Here is a 22,783-nt window from a genome sequence, read left to right on the forward strand (position 1 = left end):
AGTTTGAACAATTTTAACATCACGAACTTTTGCATTTGACAGAACGTGCAAATTTTTTCAATTCTTCAATTTTTTTCGTTCATTTTTCATTATTCGCGTTTTTCCGGACGCAAGTGGCAAAAAACTTCCTTAAGGGTTTGATGATACGTTACTAAACTTTTATTTGCCATGTAATAGCTTTCATTTTTTTATATGAGAAAATTTAAGCAATTTTTTGATAAAACATGTTTTTTGAAGTTTTTTAAAAACTTCTTTTGGTTTTTCCGGTCTCAAGAGCCAGCGAACTTCCTGAGGGCTTGTTAATAGGTTAATGCATTGCTTTTAGTGGTAATAGAATGGTATTCAGCGTTTTTAACATCACGAACTTTGGCATTTTTTTCATGAAACTTGCAATTTTTTTTAAATTTATAAAATTTATTCTCATTATCTAAGTTTTCCGAGACCCAGGAGCCAGGAAGTCTCCAATAGAGTTTGATATAAGGATATTGAAGATTTTTATTGACTATGGAACGGTTTTCATTATTTTATTATTTTAAATTTTAGCAAAATTTTTAGTAAACTCGCAATTTTTTTCACGAATTTTGTCAGTTTTTAGGTTTCTCCAAACTCAAGGGCCAACGAACCTCCTGCAGGGTTTGATAATAGTCTACTGCATAGCTTCTATTGATATTAGAAGGGTTGTCAACATTTTAGCAGCACGAATTTTAGCAATTTTTTTTATGAACCTTGCAATTTTTTTTCAAATTTTTAAATTATTTTGTCATTTTTAGGTTTCTCCAACCTCAAGGGCCACCCAACCTCCACCAGGGTTTGATAATAGGTTACTGCATTGTTTCTAGTAGTAATGAAATGGTTTTTCAACATTTTACCATCACGAATTTTAGCAATTTTTTGACAAAATCTGCTATTTTTTCAAGTTTTTTTGAAAATTTCTTTTTTTAGGTTTCTTCAACCTGAAGGGCCAGTGAATCTCCTCGAGCGACCCTGGTGCCATTTTTCCGGCACCACTCCTCGAGCTAAAGCTAGCCTCACTAAACTGTGGCTAGCTACTGACAAAGCCAACCGCTCGCGGTCGTTTGAGAGCAATTCGCCCGACGTTAGTCTGTTATGTTTTTTTTTGTAGTACGGTTAGTTAAAAATGTTAACTAAATCGCATGACAAAAAACGAGAGGAAAAACGTGGTTTGTCATATAATTCATAATATACAACACTAACGTTAGTTGTTTGTAATCAATCTCAAAATTTTGCTGCTACACACAGCGAAAAAAAGTATGCAGGAGGTTGCAGTAACTTCAGACAAGATCTTCACGTTGATTTTTAATATAAAATATACGTTGCTTTTTAAGGGGTGCAAATGTTCGAGAAATTGAAGAAGCTTTAAAAACAAATTAAAAAGCTTGATCAGTTTATTATTTCGTAGTGATCGTCAGTTGTCTTATTGATCGCTAGACAAATAAATTTGAAGCAGTTTTAATAAACGTAGGTTTGAACGTCGGTTCTTTGTCAATAAAAACCAAATAAACTGACAAAAGCTGAAAGCTGAAAGTTTATGTGCAGCTTTTTAGTGCTTCATTAAATTCTAATTGTGCAGTTCGGTGCGCCAAAGCGCCCGAAGAAACGCTTGAGGAGACAAATACTAATGCTTTGAATGACATTTTTTATCATTCGCTTCCTTGAGTGATTTAACTTTTAGATAGAAAACTGGATAAATTGCTGAAAACCAGGGTCAATAATTTCTAATAAAAACTTTATTGTTGCTGTGTAGGTTTCAGCACGGATTCTGAAGAAGCGAACCTTCATCAACCCTTCATGGTTTAAAGGGCAACTTATTTTGGAAAACTTTCTACGCTAGTTTCAGTCAGTGCTCATTCTGCTCAAAATTCTGCAAACAACAGTCGCTCAGCAACACAATCTAGAATGAAAAAAATCAATGTTCGTAAACAAAGTCGAAATTCGATTCGGCTTAACCCAAAAATATAAAATGACCGTGCATTACCTTGTTCTAAATTACTCTAGTAACAGGTTTTTGATTTATGTACCTTTACCTGTGCCCTTTCATTAGGAAAAGTAATATGCCTAAATTAAAATCTCATCACAAAAGCACGCACTCATCACATAGCGTTGTAAAAACAATCAATTGTTTAAAATGTTTCTAATCCAATGAGAGTCACGGGAAACAATGGCGGCTTTTTATAGTTTAATTTCAACAAGGAGGCTCGCACATGAAGTTCCGACCCCGCTCATCACATTTTTCGCATAATAGTCTATCAATTGCGGAATAGATAAAACAACACAAACACTAAAGGATTATTCAAAAAAATTGGTGTACGGACAAAAAGATTGCCTCCAACGCAAATAATCTGGTGCATTAAAAAACGCCGTATTAGATTGCTGCGTTCTGCCATTATTAAGAAAGCAAGGCCAGACGAAATACAAAATCAAAAAACAACAGCAAACATTAATTACAACCAAAACTTTATGTCATTTAAAAAACTTAATAACAAAGTCAAGATAGCATCAGATAAAACTGAAACTAAAAAATAACTTCTATTTATTTGAAAAAATGTGTGACCAGTCGATAATAAGGCTTGGTAACAATTTGACAAAAGAACAAAATCAGCAAAATTAAAAAAGTTCACTAAAATATTTTTTAAAAAATTAGTTTCAGAAGTAATGAAAACGATTAGATATCAACTGAAAACATCTAAATGTTTTAAAAACCTAAGCCGTTTCTATAGGAGGGCATTAGGACCGGTCACTATTGAGTTTTTTAATGGTGATAAAAAAGAACAACAAATAGAGAAAACAATCAAAAATTGCGAGAAAAAGCTGTCGACGCCGTAAGGCATATTTCGATCCTCAAAAACTGTTTGATTGAGCCTTCTTCGATAAATCCAAAATGTGGTGGTATGCGATTTCTCATTATTGAGCCTAGGTAGAAACTAGACAAAAATATAGAAAAAGAGAAAAAAATTAGAAATGCCGTTGTATTTTTCGGTCATGAAAGTCATGAACGCCTTTAGCTACAAAATGAGATAATTAAATGGGTAAGTTTGTTGGCCAAGGGAAGCGGATGAGAACTTATTCTTTACAAACTTTCAATTCTGTGCACCTACACCTTCCCCTGACAACAATTTCGTCATACCTGACATGTAATTACGAGATTAGGTCCCAAATAGACAAAAAAGTACAAAAATGCGAAGTTCAAGTGATTTTCTTTAATTTTTGAAAACATTTGTTCTCAAAGTCATGAAAGCTATCGGCTATCCTTTAAAGTCAGAAAATTAGCTCAATTTTTGCCTCCTAAAAAAACCAATGAGACCTGTCATTATTCAGGAAATTTCATGCGATTAAAAAGACAAAGTCAAAACGATAGTTAAAGATAAATGAAAAAAAATATTCCGAGAAAGGGGTGTTGAAGCCGTTAAAACATTAATCTATGCCTCTATGCCTCTAAAGACTTTTTTATGTTCTATTATTCCTTATTTTGAACGCCAAAAAAGTAATATGTGAACTGTTAGCAATAAAATAATGGGATAAAACGAGGAAAAAAACGTGAAAATGGGCCAACGCCTAAAAACAAAAAAAAGTGTGAAATTTAGTCGTATCAAAGCCAGAAAACCGTAACTTAACGCGTAAAACTGCAAAAACGACTAAATTTTAAATCAGTAGAAAGAATAGCTAGAAGAGGCATTCTTTCTTTGCTGACACCAAGCTACAATTTGACCAAATAAAGAAAAATATTGGCAAATTTCAATAAGCCATTGTTCATTTAAAAATCAAAATTTTTTAATTGTCAAAACGACCATGTTTGTTCGGGTGAAGAAACTAGATACATTTGGAACTGCTTAGGAAGCCATTTGGACCTATCAAAAGTGAGGTTTGGTTTGAATTGTTCTGTTCTTTAATTAACAAAGAAAAGATCAAGTTTTCTATATCAAATAAAACGATTGTACCAAAATCAGCCTTTCTGTTGCTGTTTGTCCATTAAGAACACTCAATAATATAGATCTAGATAATTTGTTAGTTAAAATGTCAGACATAAATGGCGCGTTTTCGATAATCATAGAGTAAAAATAGCCAAAACGGCAAAAATTTAATTCCAGACAACTCTCAGCGGTTGTGAAAGTAGACCTAGCTCCCATTGTAGTCTAAGAAGGTTGTGTTAGTTGTTTTTGAGTGTGTACTTCCGGTAAATTTAATTAAAGTGGACTAAAGTAGTCTTTTTCGGACAATTTTTGATGAAAAGGGCTGAAATTTGAAATTTTTAGCCACAATTTTGGCCAAAAGATTAAATCAAAATAGTCAGCAATACACTTTTGTCTGTTAAAATAAAATCAACAGTACTATTGTTGAAAATTTTTACATATTTTTGGAAAATTATCGAAATTTTTGACGAAAATTTTGGAAAATGTGAATAAAAATAAGGCAAGTTGTTCACGAAAATTTAAACCACGATAACTCGCTCTAGAAAAAGAAATTAAAAAATCATTTTAATTTCATATTCTGCGCTGGACGGGGTTTTTAATGATACCACTCACAACTCTGTACGGTGCATATATCGGTCGGTCGAAATTTTCTGAGCAAAAACAACCCATTTGATTATATAGTTCCTCCCCCAACAACTATCGCTGAATATCGCTTTACCGTTTATCATGCAAATGCTTATATGATTTCCTGATATTCATAGTCTGGCAATGTATGATTCGCAGGTCGTCATACATCAATCATAAATGACTTCCCAGTATTCATAGTTTTGTTAATAGCCTATGTTGTATATGACATCATATATGATCCTTACGTGATTACTAGGAAGTAGCAACCCGGATAACTAAGTTATTTTCGATGTAAACTATGCTGCAGATCTTAGCTGAGTTGATAAAAATGTCTTGCAAATTCTTTTATTGTTCAGAAAATTAGACAGACCTTTCCATATTTTAACCGCTTACTACCTGACCCTATGTGAGGTGCATGCAATTAAATGTCTCATATTTTACCGTTGCTAACATTTTTCATCTTTTCCTGGGCTATTTTGTCCCTTTTAATCAATCATGTCATGGTCTCATGTATTACCATTGCCAACAGTTTGCATTTTTTCTTCTTTTTTTAGGCTATTTTGTCCCATTTTCCTACTTGAACGCACACGCTGGTGTGTATGGCATCAGTGAACGGGACGCAGCATTCCTCAACTCAATCATCGGAATCGCAAACTGCATCGGAAGACCAATCTGTGGCCTTATCGTATCTTACAATGTGCTAACTGGTGTTACAATAATGAATTGGTGTTCCATATTTGGAGGCACTCTTACAATTTGTCTGCCCTTTCTACAAGTGTACTGGGCCCTGTGTATATACTCTGTTTTGCTTGGATTTGCTGGCGGTAAGTTTAGTTATAACAGGGTAATTTTAATTATAGTCAAATAGTTATTATATTGGGTAATTATAATTATTGTCAAATTTATAAGGAAATTTTGAAGTTGGTTATAGGAAATTTCCGTGAATACTTTTCAGCTGCGGCTGGATGCACCAAATCACTTGCAATAGTAGAGTTGATGGGACTGGATCGACTAACCAACGCATTGGGTTACTGTTACCTTCTGGCTGGAATATCAGCCATCGTTGGGCCTCCGTTATTAGGTTAGAAAAATCGGGCGGCTGTATACGGATAATGTTAAAAATCAGCTGAATGTGGAAATTGAAACAAGACTCGTGTACAGCGTTTTGGAAGCTTATAAGACGTATCTTTTTTGATACTTTTACATATTTAAAAAAAATAAAATGAAAACTATTGCTAGAATATTGAACTCATCCATTTTTTTGTCAATATTTTACGTGCTTTATTACGCAAAAGAACACTTTTGACATCAACTATGCTATTAATTATCACAATTTTTGATCCCAGATTTACATTCACTAGTTGTGAGCTCAAAATGAAAACAGTTGATGAGCTTATGTATTTAGTTGCTCTAAAATAAAAGTTGTGGCAATTATAGCAGTCCTCTGGTCATTTTATGCAATTTTTTGCTCAAACAATTGTTTGTCTGACCCTTTTAACTTTTCGTCCTCAAAAATAGGATAAACAGATAAAGCATTAAGGAGGGCATTCAGTGGCTGCGCAGCTTTCCTAGAGCCGTACGCTTTACTAGTTTCTAAGTATGCGATTTACCAAAACTGTTTTGAAGAGCCAATTTCATATTTTGACGGGGCGTTTCTTAATCTTAGAATTTTGCCCCCCCCCACTCACACCCACTGCCAAAACTTCTATTTTTTCAAGTTTCTTTTTTTCTGAGGATTGATAAATGGTATTTTCCGTTAAACCTAAACAAAGTTGAAATATTACGCTGTAAGTAAGTTTACGCGGTAAGTTTTTGGCTGAGTTTGAAGTTCAATGCAATCAATATTTGGTTGCTGAAGAGACAGTAAACGGGTTCTTATTATTCTGAAAGTTGTTTTGAGTTTCAAAAAGGAAAATGTTGCTCTTGTAGTTTTGGTTCAGAGTTGCTGAAATAATTCCATAGCTTAATTGTTTTATTTAAAGAAATCGTTAAAGTTTTTACCGATGTCAATTTGCATTCTATTCATTGTCAAAAACGTAATATGTTTTGATAAGGAGCCGCAAACCTATCGTTAAGATTACAGAAAAAGAGTGTTGATAAAATACTCTCAAACGAAGTTTGAAGCAATCATTGTAAAAGTGCTGGTCTTTTTTATGCAAAAATTTTGCTTGATCGATTTGCTATTTTTTTCTAGAACTTTCTTTGACTACTCAAATGATTTTTTCACGATTTCGTTCTTCATTCTTGAGTGCATGATCTCTATTGCTCTCACTCCGGCGTAAAACTCTCACTCCTTTGCTAATATAAAGTCAGTTGCAGCATAGTAAAAATGAGGCAAACAGCACAGTCGGCAGTGTATATGGTTATGAAGAGGGAGGTTAATGGTTCGCATACCGGTGGGGTCAATTGTTTTTCCACCCGTTTGTCGTTCGAGAGCAATTCTTCCGACACTAGTCGGTTTATGTTTGAAAATTGATTAATTTGTTAACCTTTCTGCCGGATGGTGGGTCATCTTGTCCTTAAATGGGTTGGTCTAATGGAGACTTGACGAAATATACACAAAATGTTGACATTTTGCTGGCGAAGAGTCTTAATTAATCCGATAACTCCAGTCAGTTCAAACCACATTATTACTATTGTCCCACTTGCAACCACCCAAAAACACGAACCCTGAAAGTCTTATTTTTTGTGTAGGTCTTGCATACACTCCCAAACAGGATCACTACCTCATTGTGTTCATAGTAGCTGGATCTCTTTTGGCACTTGGGGGCTTTTTGGGGCTTCCTCTAAAGAAGCTGTCAGACATGGAAAAGAGAAAAAGAAAAGGAATTGCGAAAGCTGAAGAAAAGGAAGAAGGAATTAGAAATGAAGAGTTATATATTGACGACATACCGGTTGCAAAAGATGCAAATACAGCTGACGTCATAGATGAAGTTCAAGAGGATGAGGATAGAAATTTGGCGTAAAGATCGAAACAAAGCAACAATAGAAAAAATGCAACTAACTTTTCTTAAGAAGAAGAAGAGATTATTTCAGAAGTGCTTGAACCCGGACCTAATGCCAAGTTATTTTCAGTACTAGTCAAGTCTTATTGCAAGACTTATTTCAGTACTGATTTAAAACTTTGAACATGTCACTTTTTACGCTTGTCAGTTTTTTTTCAAGTGTTGCCCAAGACTGAATCCAAAGACTAAATCTAAATCCAAGTATTGGCCAAAACTTCCGAGGAACGCTAAAATTCGCCAGAAAAATCTAGAAAATAGGTCCTAGAAATTAGAATGTTACGGGAATTTAGGTTTGCTTCCGCTTCTGGCAGGATTTTAGCTTGATTTTGGGTCCAAGTAGTGTTTTGCACCAAACTTGGGTCAATTGGCCCTTGATGTCCGATGACACGGACTCCAGCCGTCAAGGGAACCCTAACTGTTGTACCCCTTTTTAACACTTTACTCTCGAATAGACGGGTTCGACATTTGGTACGACAAAAAGAACTGAAACGTTATCAGTATAGTTTTAGAGACAATTACATTAGCAATAACCAACAAATAGTTTCGTTAATATATTGAGTTGATCATTTCAAATCTTTTGCATCTTAAGCATCTGACGATCTGTCTTTTAAAGTTTCTTAGTACTGCTACTGGCATCACTTGACGAGGACCATCGGACCTTTTGATGACCTATCAAGCAAGTGGCGGTTCTGTGCGGCCTAGTTTGTACAGCAATGCTAACTTACTTGAAAACAATTTATTATTATTATTATTATTATTATTATTATTATTATTATTATTATTATTATTATTATTATTATTATTATTATTATTATTATTATTATTATTATTATTATTATTATTATTATTATTATTATTATTATTATTATTATTATTATTATTATTATTATTATTATTATTATTATTATTATTATTATTATTATTATTATTATTATTATTATTATTATTTGGTACCGACATTTGGGTTCGACGGGCTCGAAAAAAAAACAAACTTCACTAATTTCTGCTATTTAGGGGCTCAAAAGGGCTGAAAACGGCTGAAAACGGCTGAAAACTACCTAAAAGCGCTTAGTATTGTACCATTTTGCACTGTTTTGATTGTTTTCGTTTCCCGGGATGATCTATGGTCTTTGCATTAACTTTGAAGCAATTGGCACAGTTCCACGTAAAAATATTGCCGAAAAAATGGCATTTAACAGTATCTTTCCGCACTCAAAATTTTAATTTGGAATTTATTTGACCAATTATTTTTGAGTTCATAATTAGTTTGCACATCCCACCCAAGTCTTCACAAAGACTTGCCAGACTTTTAAAACTTGTTTTAAGACTTGCCTGACGCTGAAAAAGGAAATAAGACTTGCAATTAGACAACTTACTTCGTGCTGATATAAACGTGGAGTTCGGTGCGGTTAGCCAATTCAGGCCTGAATTTTGTTTACTCACACAACAGCAGAGTAAAAAAAAGAATTACAATGAAACAAAAATTGATACATTTTACCATGTCAATCGAGGGCTTGGCAATTCTTGCAAAACTTGCAAAACTTAAAACATAAAGACAGGATCTTGACAGGCAGAAAGTTCCTATAACACGGTCAAGATGTTTACAAGATTGTATTAAGATAGGTCAGGATTATTTTTCAAAGAAACGCTGTAAGATCTTGATAAATGTCAGCACATGAAAAAACTGTTTCTGATTCATATATCTGAAAACTGCGTAAATTGTATAAATTACTAATAGAGACCGCTATTTGCTTTCTGAATGAAGTAATTGTTTAAAAAATCTTAAGGAAATGAAAAATCCTTATGATTATACCAAAAATGGACAACAATTGACCAACCTTGCTAACCATGTATTCTCCAAATTGCCATTGATTAATTAATTCTACTATACTGAAATTGTTGCTGCATTTGCATCTATGTTCTGATTTATGGTTGGTAAGTGATTGAAGCAAATCCTGAGATCTGCCACTTGGCCGATAAAAAAAACAATGAGCGCCCTCTTTGTGGTAAATGGGGTAACATATATATAAATGAAGTTCAGTGTTTTGCTTTGTTTTTTGAATAAAAGATGAAAGTGCTTGAATTTCTCTATGATTGTTGCATGAGCAGTGATTTTCAACCAAACCATAAATGAGGATTTATAGTTACTAATTTGTTTTGCAGCGGTAACCTTAGTCCACTTAAAATTCCTCATTCCGATATCCATTGTCCTATTGATATTAAAAAAGGTTCTTTACGAGAAAACAGACCAAAATCAATTTTGGAGGGCGCAGGAAGCAATGAGAAACAATTTAGAAAAATTGAACGTCAATGTCCTTCGCCTACGACACAAGTTCCAATTGGTCAAACTGACCCTACGTTTTCTGAATTTCTCTATGTTTGTGAAAACCCAACCGCGAGATGTTTTCAACAGACAACACACTTCACAGCGAACAGAACGCAATGGCGCGAAGTATGTCCAAAGTGATTCAAAAATTTTTCATTTCATTTGGTCAACCACAAAAATTTAGGGTTTTTTTGCTAGTGTCAGGAAATTGGAACGCCGACACAGATGTGCAACCAAAAGAACAAAAACAAATCTGCCACAAAATGCCTTTATGAAGGCTGGAATAAAGTGTTGTGGGTCATAAAAAGATCGAAAATGACAATCTGTAACAAATTGTACTAATCGAAGACTTCAGCTTCTGTAATCGATGGCATCATAATCAACTAAATGTATAAGTAAAAAACATAACGTAATACGCAAAACTAAACTATCCTATTTAAAGCAAAGATTAACGAACGTACTGACCAATTATTTATTTGAACTGTTGTTAAGTTTCCCTAAAATTGTTAAGAAAATCGACAACAAAGAATTAGTTTTGAAATAGTTTTTGAAAACTAAAACGGTTCCCCGAATTTTGATTTTCGAGACGATAATGAAAGAATTATAAGAAAAAATTTTTGCGAGAACATTTTAAGATTCAATGACAATTGAGCTGTTTTGGCAGCCTGGTAAAAAAAAGACAAATTCACAGGTTAAAGTGCTCTTTTAATTGGTTTAAATTCCTGCCAACTTATATCCCCACCCTCGCCCCCAAAACAATTCGGGTTAGCCTGTCTAACCATAAGGGCACTGCAACCACCGAAGTTTTAGACAGACGTTTGAGAGCCTTTAGTCCATTAGTCGGTAACGTTTTAAAAAGCGGAATCTAACTGTTGTTAAGTCTTCTGTAATCAAAATATAAAACTTGAGCTCTCAGATCGTCACATTTACTTTTCAAATTGGAAAAAATTTATACGAAAAAATGAGGCTGTTTTTTTAATGGAACATTGCCAGTAAATTTGATAGTACAAACCTTATCTGTGGTAAGAGTGGTATTTAAGAAACCGAATTTGAAGGCTTCCTGTCAATTTCAATCTTAAGTGCTTTCAAGCAATTTTATAATATTCGGCCGGTCAAATTTGTTCAAACTTGAATTCTTCGTTTCTGAATTTTCTTTTTATCATAATTGTTTCATTGATTTTGTTTTAAAGCTGTTTATTCAATTCTAAAGCCACAAAGTTCATATAACTCAATACATTAACTATTACAACTGCTTAATAATTACAGATAGTCACAAGTAACTAACTTACGAAAAATTGCAAATACATCGTTTAATTTTTTTTAAATCAAACATCAGTTTTTAAGTCGTTTCGTACGTTTCTCAGTTTTTGCTCAAAAATTATCAAAATTTAACAGCTGATCAAGTTCTGCCTGAGCGTTTAAGTTGTGTTTGTTCACATAAAAAGGGATTTATAAAATTAATTGTTCTCGATGGTTAACCGAATGGAAGTGCGGTGGTATCTTTTGGTGGTCATTGCGATGCAGGCACTAGCTTTCGTGATGGCGTTCTTTGGACACGGATACGACGTTGCCAACACAGGTGAATTCCACTCTGGAATTTGGGAGACATGTGTAGATGGGGGAAGTTGTCGAAAACTGAAGAAGGAAATGTTTGATTCATCAGGTTGGAACAAGTCTTTTTGAAAAAAAAACTGCTCCCCCTCCCCCCTAAAAAAAGCAAATATATCCACCATTTTACACTATAACTTATTAAAAGTGTATTTGGTATACTAATTCCTAAGGGAGAAATTTTCATGGCGTAATGTGTGGCTTGATATGCAACTATCGCATGCGATCATCAGATCAAACTAATCGGGTAAATATGACAAAACATTCCCGTACCTAACTTTCAGAGTAATTCAGTACTGAATCATGAAGTTTTTCAGAAACAATTCAGTACTGATTCAGAGTCTGCACATGTTAAATTTTGCTCTGATGTTCTCTGATTAAGACTCTCATTCAGACTCTCAATCAGACATTGAATTATTCTGAATCAGACCCTGAATCAGACTCTGATTTCTGTCTGAATCAGGTTAACTTCATAATTATGTTCGTGAGTCAAGCTAGGTTTTACCATTGTTACCGCTCTCAGGTCCTCAAAAGAAATAAATTCATACAATACTTGTAGAAATCGAAGAAATTATATAATAGGTTGTCGGTAATTTTCTCAGGTCAATATAGAAAACTGACTTTTTTGACCGTATGGTCTATGTGGTTTATATCCTCCTCATTTTTTATTCCGTGCTGGGGACCGGCAGTGGCAGAGTTGATGCAATATTGAGTTACTATAATACCAACAATCTGTAGTCTACTATTTAACCTAAATGGCCAAAAAGAACCTATGAAGTATTATTACATTGTTGATGGCTCTTTTTGCATATTAGGTTTTCCGGTAAAATGTCACATAGCCTTGCTAAAAACCAGAGCGAAATTCATTACAACTGAGCGCTCCCTTTGTCCAATCCTCTCAACCCCCCCCCCACACACACACACACACACACTTATACACACACACACACACACACACACACACACACACACACACACACACACACACACACCTTGTTCATATCATTAGCACCCCTTAACCCAAGCGCGTTTGCTTGATTACCACATAAGGATGTACTATGTTATGGACCTTAACTGTAACTAGTATCTTGAACTTTTTTCCGTTTGTACCCCCCCCCCCACCCCCCACCCCCAGTACGTTATGCAATCCCCCAATTTTAGAGCACATGCCATTACCTATTATAACATTATTTAAACCCCGGGTCGAGGCGTCACAGCCATTCAACGGAAAATTTTGTAAGGCAAGCGGTGAATGCGGTGAAATTACATAAATCAGGCGGTGAATACGGTGAAAAAAATTAATCGCCTGGTAGCGGTGAAATTACATAAATTCACCGCTTTGAAAATTCAACACAATTCACTGCAAAAAATATGTAATTTCACCGCTTAATATTAGCGGTTAAATTACATATTTTAGCAGTGAATTGTGGTGAATTTTTGTAAGATAACCGCTTACTCTAGCGGTGATCTTACATAATTTCACTGCAGTCACCGCATTTCACCGCAAAGTTATGTACGAAATTTGCGGTGAAAAAACTAACTTTTCATCGCTTATCTTACATATTTTTCCAATTTTTTCTCGACCCGGGACATATGAAACATGCGCTTGGGGGTTCAAATAGGATGCGTCAACCAAGCTGTGAGGCACAAACGGAAAAAGTCCATAATTGTTTCTTCAGACGATTGGGAAAAAATCAAGGCTACCAGAGCCATGTTGATTCTGTCTCACTTCGCGGGTTTGGCAGTGTTGGTGAATTTGATCCTGGCCATGCTCTCCATCCTCAAAGCGCAGAAAAGAGTCATCGCACACTCTGTCACATGTATCATTCAAGGTCAGTCAAATATAGGTAGAGGTCAAAGTTCAGTCCATATTTCGCATGTGCTCCTTGTGCGCTTGAAACCACCTCTGATCAGAACATTTCAGACAAAACCGACTGATGCCAGCCAAATTTCAAATTATATACATGGTGTGCCACGAAATATCCGTTTAAGTCAAGTAACTGCCTCATTGGCAAAAAAATTGAAATTTTTTCGCAACAATTAACACATTCGTAGTATTGATGCACTTGCTATCGATCACAGATCAAGTTCATTAGTAAAAGCATTATTTCAAAGAACCAAGCAACGTTTGGGCCGCCTGAAAGAGCATGTAAAGTCAAGGAAGTTACAAAAAAAATCACTTCGAGTAAACGTATACCGATTAGGCATTGAAAAGCAAAAAACAAAAGTAGAATTTTGTATTTTGGCCGTTATAACGCTTCTAGCTGTTGTTGGGAGTGTTCTGTTCTGTCGCCAAAAAAAGTTGACCTCTTGACTGTTAAAAATGCACTCTAGACAATTGAATTAATAATCAATAATTCTAATATCACCAACGATTAAAGTTATAGCCAAAAATTTATAATTGTAGAACTTCAATAATCCCAGAGTAATTTTTAAATCAAAACTAGATAATGGCTCACTTTAAGTCACTCTAAGTCAAACCAATTCAATCTGTCTATCCGCAAGCATCCACAATCCACTCTACTGACTTCCAAACCCAAATAATTTCGATAACTTCTGCCTCACATTAGCTCTGTTTCTGGTCAGAAACTTATTATACTTTCAGTCAATATTTTTAGCTAACTTTGCAGTTGCACTCACTGCAACTACGCCACTACGTTCTTTCACAAAGAACTCCCTATGTAATTCAAACCTTTTTGAAAGCCTTCTTCTCCACTCAAGCGTGATCTTTCTCTCTATTCTGTTCTTGCTTGTTCTCAAAAAATTAAAACGCGTAACAACTTTGTGAAAAGTTTTTCAGGTCGAAAAAATCTTTTCTGCAAACATAAGCTAAAAAAACAATAAGTGAATTTGTTTTTCCACGCACAGTTAGGCTTGATTCTCTCCTCATTAAGTTATGTCAATAAACTGTCATTCTTCTTAGTTTTGTTTTCTATCTCTGCTTTTGGTAATCTTTATCTTGCTAGCAATTACGTTGCTAGTTCTATAGGAAAATTCAAAAAAGTTTTTTTTCTTTCTCTTTTTTGTTAGTTTAGCCATTTCCGTACTAAAAGGGCTTTTCGAGCATCCACTTTTTTTGGGAAAGGCTCCGAGCCAAAACTACCATTGGTATTTTTTCCTGTTGTAATCAAAGTGCGTTTTACTGCATACAGCAAACTCTGTACGTCATTCTTTGTCTTTCCGACAACTCATTGACTTTGCACTCAACTTCTTTCTGTCTGATTACTTAGTAATTATAATCAAGATTTACTCCAAACTTAGTAGACTAATTATGGTCTCAATCTCAATGTATCTTTCAATCTAAAGAGTTCTCGTTGGTTCCAGTCAACTCCACAACAACAAACATATCACCATTGCAAGCGCATTTTGGAAGAGTTCCATGCATGCTGTTATGTAATATTGGTTCAAGCAAAAGTTTGAGTTCAAAATAGGAAATTTTTCCTTCTGTTTCGAAATAAGTGGACGTGAGACAGAGGTGATATTCTCATCGACGGTATCATGAATGAAGCTCAAGCAGAAACCGTTATACGGTACAACGACACAAATAAATAGATTGATTGATTTTTTTGATAGATTGCTGAAACTACAAAACCCCATTCCCGTAACTTAAAAAGCCATGCGACACACGCTCGCTCCCCATTCAAAAGTAGTAAAGACATCCCCAATAACATTTGTCATTAATTAAATCGACCTCCCAAATAACGTTGTTGGAAACAGCGATAATTCTAAGCTTGAGACAAACACCGAAAGAACAGGATTGTTGGCCTCGCTCAACGGCGCGCAATACAAAAAGACGGCGCATGAAGAGACCAGCTAAATAAACAAAAAAGACATGAAAAAGAAATAACGAGGAGAAAAAGGACAACGCCACAAGGACATCACGAAGTCAGAATCCTCATCAAACACCATCGTAGCTCTTAACAATCTAAACTAATGATGTCAAGAAAACCTATAAAATTTGAGAAAGTGAAACAGCGCCGTAAAACCAGCAAATTTAATGAAACTGAACGATTTAATTTTGTTTTCCCATTGTCGTTCATCAGATCCTAAAATACGTCAAATAAACGCATCTTCTTGCCTATACAACTTCAAAGATTATAAGAGAAGTCTCAATCCTTGCCTGGAACGCAAATAAGTCTGAACGCAAACTTAGAAAACTTGTTCAATTAGACTGAAATTTAAAACTTTTTATGTTACCTAACAACCCATTTATTTCACACTGAATAATTCGCGTTGGAAGTAAATTCACGTGGAAAATAATTCGCGTAAAATTTAATTGATACAAATAAATTATAAATCCATGCTAATCCCCTTACTTTACAATTTGCAAGTCGATCGTTTAATTTGTGTACAATAAATTGATTAAATTAAGGTTCAATTCAACAAAGAGTACTCATTAGTTGCTCTCGTAGAAGTAATTATTGTAAATGTGTATCTTTATTATGCAAAATTTTCGCTTGACCGTTTTGACTTATCGAGTGACTTTTTGCGTTTCGCGTGATCTAAAATTCTCTTTCAATCAAGATTTCAGGCAGCTGAACTCAATTGGCGGCAATTTAATACTAAAAGTCAAATGAGTGCGCAGAAACTGGTGCCATTTTTCACTTTAAATCTTAATAGTGATATATGTTAACCTCTAATGTGGTTATTTGAAGCCCACTTTTGACCTTCGTAGTCCCATTTAGAATCCCCCTCCCCTGACTGAAGCAGGCTGCAATTGATTAGAGCTCCCACTAGTCGTACGAGAGCAATTGTTCCGACGTTTAGTCGGTTATGTTTTAAACTTTTTAACGGATTTAATTTTAAAATGTTGAATTTTCACTTCCACATTATATTAAACAGTTTTCCATAATTGCCATCAATTTGAATGAAAAAGAAAATTTATTCTCTAACAGAAGGATAAATGGTACAGTACATCCATTGATTTGAAACAAATTATGTAAAGTCATTTAAACCAATTTTAGTTCCTCTGGTCAACTATGATTTATTTGCCCTAGTTTTGGGGAGTTATGTGTCATGCACTATTTTTCTTTCATCCAAGTCAATTGCTCTGTCTAGTACTTTAAGAGTTGCACTCTTTTGTCTCACTAGCAAATGTGATGCAAATGCGAGAACTACAAGACATATTGGAATTGTAGCACCAATCCTGTTCAGTATGGTAATTGCTACAATAATTTCAGCTCATTCCATAAGTCGCGTAGCGACTCCGTCTCGCTTAAAGTTTTTATACTACGAACACTCTACTTGTAAAGAATAGGAGTTCTACATGGCGCAGTCAGCCCTCAAATAGTCAGAATAATCAATCTTCTTCACCAGAATAATTTGGTGAATCCCACACTTGTGCCTTCACTTTAATGGGAACGTTGGAAAATACAGCTGAACATGACCGTAACCACGAGAGAAAAATCTCATTTGTAATCTTATTAGAAGAACCTCGCGACAAAGTTACCCTCCCTACCGAGCCAATATATAAACAGATCCAGAAAATAACACAGCCTGGTCAGATAGCGGTCGAGAAAATCGAAAATGAACAAGCCAGGAACGCATGTCTTAACAAAAGAGAGAAGATAGAAGCAACCACAAGCCTCAGCAAAAAAAAATTTAGAAGTTATCTGTTACTAATGCAGCTTCCTTTTAATATCGTAGCTTAGGAGTGGAAGGACATCAAATTTTCTGTGCAAAGGACTCTCAACGTGAAATCAGAGATGATCCCTCGAGAACTGAGAACAATTACCGACGGATTTTTCGTCAAACAACGAAACATTACATTTGTGGGCCATATTCACTCGTAAACACTCGAAAACTGAACCAGTGGAAATATTTATGGAGCTCTCAGAGAATTTTTACGTAATTGCGGATTAGGGAAGTAATGAAGAAACAATCTTTTGTCATGTTTTCATCGCAAACACACCTAGTGATACGACCCTCCGCAAGTTCAATCCTATTTATGGGTAAACTTCAGCAGGATGGTAAGCTACGCAAACTTAATATCAAGTTTGCTTATCTAACAATATCTATCTCAGTCCGTCAGAATATTGGTTTAAAATTGTTTCAGCTAGAAACGAGAGGGTTATTCCTATGTTTTCAATTTGAAGACAGATTTTAGGATTATTTTGTTGTCTTTGAGTTTAAAAGAAGCACGAACAACCTTTTTTGTACTTTTTTTAGTTTGAAATTTGTTTCGAAACAAGGAGGCTCGGTAATGTGCGTACGCACATAATGTTCCGACCCCGCTCAACCACATTCTTGTCTTAATTGGCTACCAAATGATGAAGTGATAGAAAACTTTCAAAAACGTACATATCGTTCAATAAACCAGCAATGAAATACGATCATGCCACGCTAAAGGGCCGATGAAAGTTGTTGATATTAGGACTACTACAAAGAACAATAATAAAAAGCAAAAAACAAACATTATTTACGACCAAAACTCGATGTCCATAGTAAAAGAAATCATAACAAAATCAAACTTCCATAAAAAAAAACAAAGCAAAACAGTTCAACCTATACTTCATTAGAAGAGATATGGGACCTGTCCCCAACGCGACTGGTTAACAGGTCGACAAAAAAGTGCAAATAGGTACGAAGTTCAGAAATAATTTTACATTTCTGAAAACAATTAATTTCACTGTTATTAAAGTCATTAGGTATCAACTGAAATCACTAAACAGTTGTTTTATACTACATAGGAAGCAATTGAGACATTTCATTATGCAATGTTCGGTTTGCAACATTTCAAATCCAATGGGATCAACAACTATTGTTATAATTTAAAAAGAAATCAAAAATCCTTTGAAATGTACAAATATATAAAAATCTACAATTTTGAGACATCTGATAGTAACAGTAGTAACAAAGCCGAGAAACGAGTGTTTGCAGCTAAAACCGTTATAATGAGCGAAATATAGCTCACTGGAAACTGGTTGTGGCCTGTGTTTACAGAGACTTTGCAACAAATTGACCAAAAATTATTTAAGACGCAGCTCAAAAACCCAAATTTGTTTTTAAAAACAAATATTTTCAAAAATTATGAAAACTTAGCATTGAAAAAACCGATGGATTAAGTTTCAACACCTCAGGAAGCCACTTGGTTCTGCTAACAATTCAACTAAGAAACGATTCAACAAAAAAAAACCAAATGCATATACAAGCCTAAAATTCAGTCAGTTTTACGACATGACACTGTTCAAGGCACCATAATTATAAGAGGTTACAAGCAGGAACTGTAAAACATAATTTTCTCCTTATCTTAAAACCAACGACTCTTCCTTATGAAACGCCTTCTCAGACATGACAACAAAAAGGATCCCAGAAATTGAACAGTAGAGAAATTTCGAAAACTTTTCCTGAAACTAATTGGTCGAAGCGATCAGTCACAAAGTATAACCAAGCGCAAAAAATGTTTGAATCAACAAAAGTAATTTAAATACTTGATGATTGAGATTGAATTAAATGGTGACGAAAAGAAAAGCAAAAAGAAGACAGAAGAAAAAAACTTTTAAAAGTTTAATTTGATAGTCATTAAAACAAACAGCTATAAACTGAAATCTTTAACTAGGTTGTGTTATAAGTCCTAGGGAAGCAACTAAGATCTATTGTTTTTGGGTATATAATGCGTACAACGACGAAAAGAATGACAAGCATAGGCAAATTAAAAAAACCCACAAAGTTTTGCCAGATAGCTGTTTCTCAGCCCAAAAAGCATAAACTATTCATATATAGTTTATTATAGTATATACCAAGAACGTATCCAGATATTCTTTTTTCCAATTTTGTGCATTTTCCCTACTAAGTTTTTTTCAATTTGACTTGTTAAAAATTTGATAAATCAAAAAGGAAACAAAATGATTTCATAAAACATGCAATCATGATCAAAAATCTAAAAAAAAAGAAAACGCCTAGTAACAAAATAAAGAAACCATTAGTTGAAAAAAACCGTTAGCCTCATGAATTGATTACTCACAGGAAGTTGATTTCCACCTTTTTTACTGAGACTGCGTCCGAAGTTGAGAGAAATACGATAAAAAAGTGGCAAAGTTCAAACACTGGTCAATTTTTTTTCAAAATAAAATATATTCGAATTCATAACAGACAATAGATAACAACTGAAAAAAAACTCTATGTTCATTTATTACTTCTAAATGCTAACTGGATCTTTGATTGGGGACACCAAGTTAGAAGTCCACAAAAATAGTTCGTGAGAGCCACAAAAACCATAAACTTAAGTCTGAAACCATAAAATATCCTCGTTGGGGCTTGTTTTTGTGGATAATATCCTTCAGTAATTGAGCCCTGATTTGAAAATCTTGTCCATAATTTAAAAAAAAACATTTACAAAGAGGAAATATTTTGAAAAAAAGTTCGCGCCCCATTAAAATCTAAAAAATTTTTTGTCATAAGGATCTTCGGTGAGATCAAGATCAGCCCTGATAATGCTGCGCGTGTAACAAAAAAAATCAAATCTTGAAATGGCTGCGAAATAAATCATTTGGTCGAAAATTTGGTCAAAATTGACAAAAATTTGAATGAAAACTCCTGAATTACATGTCACATTCACAAAACTTTAAACCTCGATAACTCCATATAAAAAACTAAAATTGAAAAAATCTTTTTTATTCCATATTCTACGCCGGACGGACTTTCTAATGGAACCACTCACAACTCTCTACGATTATTATATCGATCGGCAAAAATTGACTGAACAAAAAAAAACCCATTTGAGTATTTAGTTCCTCCCCCCTCAAGAGGGGTCGGAACAAGGAGCATGTTCTTATTTGTTATAAAATTACGTGAAAAAATTCAACTTTTTTTTCCTTGTGGCGGTGTTCACTTAAGTTTTTCATTCAAAACATTAACTTTCGGCTACTATTTATGGCTTTCAATCGTTATTTAGAAAACACTCTTAATTTTCCCTGTTTTGATTTTATCGTATGCCGCTTGTTAGTCACGAGTTCAATATCCCATAGAAAAATATTCAAAACATTAAAATCTATCGCTAATAAGCTGAGTGTCAAAGAAGCTAACGAGGCTGACATAGCAGCTAAGTTATCTCTCTGGCCGCTTTTGCAAGAGGGTTATCTTGCAAGTTCTTGCAATCTGGACACCTACTATTACAAGTGTTTTCCAAGAACATGCAATATAATCGTCCGATTATGACTTAAGTTCGATTATGAATTTTTCTATTAATTTCTTTTTGAAAGTTCTGCTTTGTTTTTTAGCCTTTTTCCTGGGCTTGGCAGTCTTTCTTATGACGGATCTTCCCCTGGGCAGTGAGATGGGCTGGAGCCAGACAATGGCCTGGGTAGCATTCGTGTTCGCATGCCTTGTGCTCCCCGCCGGATGCACACAGGTCGACGAGAATGGAAAAGAAGTTGAGGAAGTGAACGTCGACTAAAATAGACAAAAATGAACTTAGGTGTACATCAAAACTGCCTGATGGGTATTCTAGAGAACAATTTACAAACTAACCTCAATGTTTTATTACTCACTGACTTCAGAAAACTAGTTTTTGTAGATAATGGCGTTTTGCTTATTTTGATTAGGAGGTTTTCTCTTATTTCTGTATCGTGAGAAACTTATAGCAAAAGGGCACTACACTAAAATTAACACTTTAGCGCCCCTACCTAAAAAATGGACAGGTTGGTTCATTTACCTCTTTCATTCTGTAGAGCGTATCTTGATACATGTAAAAAGGGCGTTACAGTGTGGCAATCACAGCTTCTGAATGCTTCTAAACTTGCATATAATGTCTAAAAACGAGGTTAGATGGGGTGAGGGGATGAAAAGATTCGAAAAAGAGGGCACAAATTTCACTTCACTTAACAACCTTTTAAGGTGGAAACAGAGTAACAACAAAATCATAGTGGGATCTTATGATATTACAATTCGATCCGATTCCCGGGAGTTCCCTAGCGATGAGAAGACAAAAAGAGGACAGAAAAGACCGATTAAAAGTGGGTAGGAACTAGATATTCTTTGATGTACTTGGTTTATAGAGTTATCATTACAATAGCTTTTTGTGTGGTTTGCTTGATTATAGGAAAATTAGTCCCCCGAGTCGACAATAACTTCCCGGAAGTCACTCGCAGACAACTTCAGCAATGATTCAGAATTTTTTCATTGTGTGTTTTTTTCTGCCAAGTGTTCTAATCATGTCACTTTTCGGACTGATCCTGGTTAATTCAGAGCGTCTTTCTGTATTTATTCTTCACAGTATGAAAAAAATTTCTGTACTTTTTCTGAGCAGAATGAAATTTTTATGACTCATACGCTGAATTCTCTCTGAGCACTACGGAAAATTCACTAATTTTTTACGGAGCATTATGATAAAATCTCAACTTTGAAGGAACAGTAGAACAATGCCTATTGATGCCTACCTATTTAAAAAAAATGTAAAACGATTTCAAATTGAGAAAATTCAAGGTTATATATAACTTCAACAAAAATAAGCAAATTATACATAACTTCAACAAAGGAAAATTTTGTTTTCAGTCTGAGTTTCAGCTTTCTATGTTTAGCATTTTCAGTCTCCGGCAGCGGCTTCAGACTCTGGCAGCAGTTTCAGACTTCAGCAGTTTCAAACTACAGCAGTTTCAGACTTCAGCAGTTTCAAGTCCAACAATTTCAGTCTCTTGCCGTTCGAATGAAGTCATTCAGACAAATGACATTCCGTGAAGATTTGAGTTGTCTGAGTCCATGTTGAACATCTGAAAAGTTGACCAATGGCAACCAGAGCAATCCTCAACTGCCGTCAAACCCTCCTGAAATTGAGCCCAAACACTCGGGTCTTCGTCAAATCGCCCAATGTGATAACAATACCTCTGAAACAAATCCAAGCCGCCCGAAAAAAGCTGATAAAGAGGAAAAAACATTTGGAAACACAATTGGGCTTAATTTGTCAAAAAGATTTGGTAACAAAGTTCAACACAATTGAACACACTTAAACACTTGCACACTTCGATATTCACAATACCACATAATTTTACACAGTAAGACACAGCAGTGAACGCAAGTTGAAATACAACGTTACCAGCTAGTCATAAAATCCTCAAACACGGAGAAGATCATTGCGGCCAAATGACTGAAGCCATGGCCGTCTTTATTGAAATGACAAGATTTATCAACATCAAAATCAGCATTTTTTTTTACCATTTTTGCACTCTTAGAAATAACTCCGAGGTATTCACTCAAAAAGACGTTATTATTCGTCACCGTCACGGGATCTAAATCCCCGCGTCTCATGTTCCCCGCAATTTTTACGTTTGTGGGGCAAGACAGCTTTCTGGAAC

At 34.9% G+C, this 22,783-nt stretch overlaps 2 protein-coding genes across 2 annotated transcripts in view; both read left to right on the top strand.

The window, feature by feature from the left end:
- Positions 1-7,544, top strand: part of LOC142341294 (uncharacterized) — a 36,648-nt gene extending 29,104 nt beyond the window's left edge. The window contains exons 13-15 of the mRNA XM_075392215.1: positions 5,111-5,380; positions 5,512-5,637; positions 7,251-7,544. Coding sequence (XP_075248330.1) covers positions 5,111-5,380; positions 5,512-5,637; positions 7,251-7,522 — 668 coding nt within the window. The 3' untranslated portion in view covers positions 7,523-7,544. The remainder of the gene's footprint in view (positions 1-5,110; positions 5,381-5,511; positions 5,638-7,250) is intronic.
- A 3,604-nt stretch (positions 7,545-11,148) lies between these two features.
- On the top strand, positions 11,149-21,013 carry LOC142340930 (uncharacterized). The gene is made up of 3 exons (XM_075391707.1): positions 11,149-11,550; positions 13,175-13,327; positions 20,714-21,013. The coding sequence occupies exons 1-3, from the start codon at positions 11,358-11,360 to the stop codon at positions 20,887-20,889; spliced, it is 522 nt and encodes a 173-aa protein (XP_075247822.1). The 5' UTR covers positions 11,149-11,357; the 3' UTR covers positions 20,890-21,013.
- The last annotated feature ends 1,770 nt before the right edge of the window (positions 21,014-22,783 follow it).

Source organism: Convolutriloba macropyga, chromosome 6 (assembly GCF_964194025.1).
Source record: "Convolutriloba macropyga chromosome 6, txConMacr16.3, whole genome shotgun sequence".
Classification (NCBI taxonomy): Eukaryota; Metazoa; Xenacoelomorpha; order Acoela; family Convolutidae; genus Convolutriloba; species Convolutriloba macropyga.

Excerpts from the sequence above, each read along its gene's own strand:
- LOC142340930 (XM_075391707.1), top strand. The coding sequence starts at position 11,358 with ATGGTTAACCGAATGGAAGTGCGGTGGTATCTTTTGGTGGTCATTGCG. Across the intron at positions 11,551-13,174 it reads GGAAATGTTTGATTCATCAG|ACGATTGGGAAAAAATCAAG; the intron begins GTTGGAACAAGT and ends TTGTTTCTTCAG. Across the intron at positions 13,328-20,713 it reads TGTCACATGTATCATTCAAG|CCTTTTTCCTGGGCTTGGCA; the intron begins GTCAGTCAAATA and ends TTTGTTTTTTAG.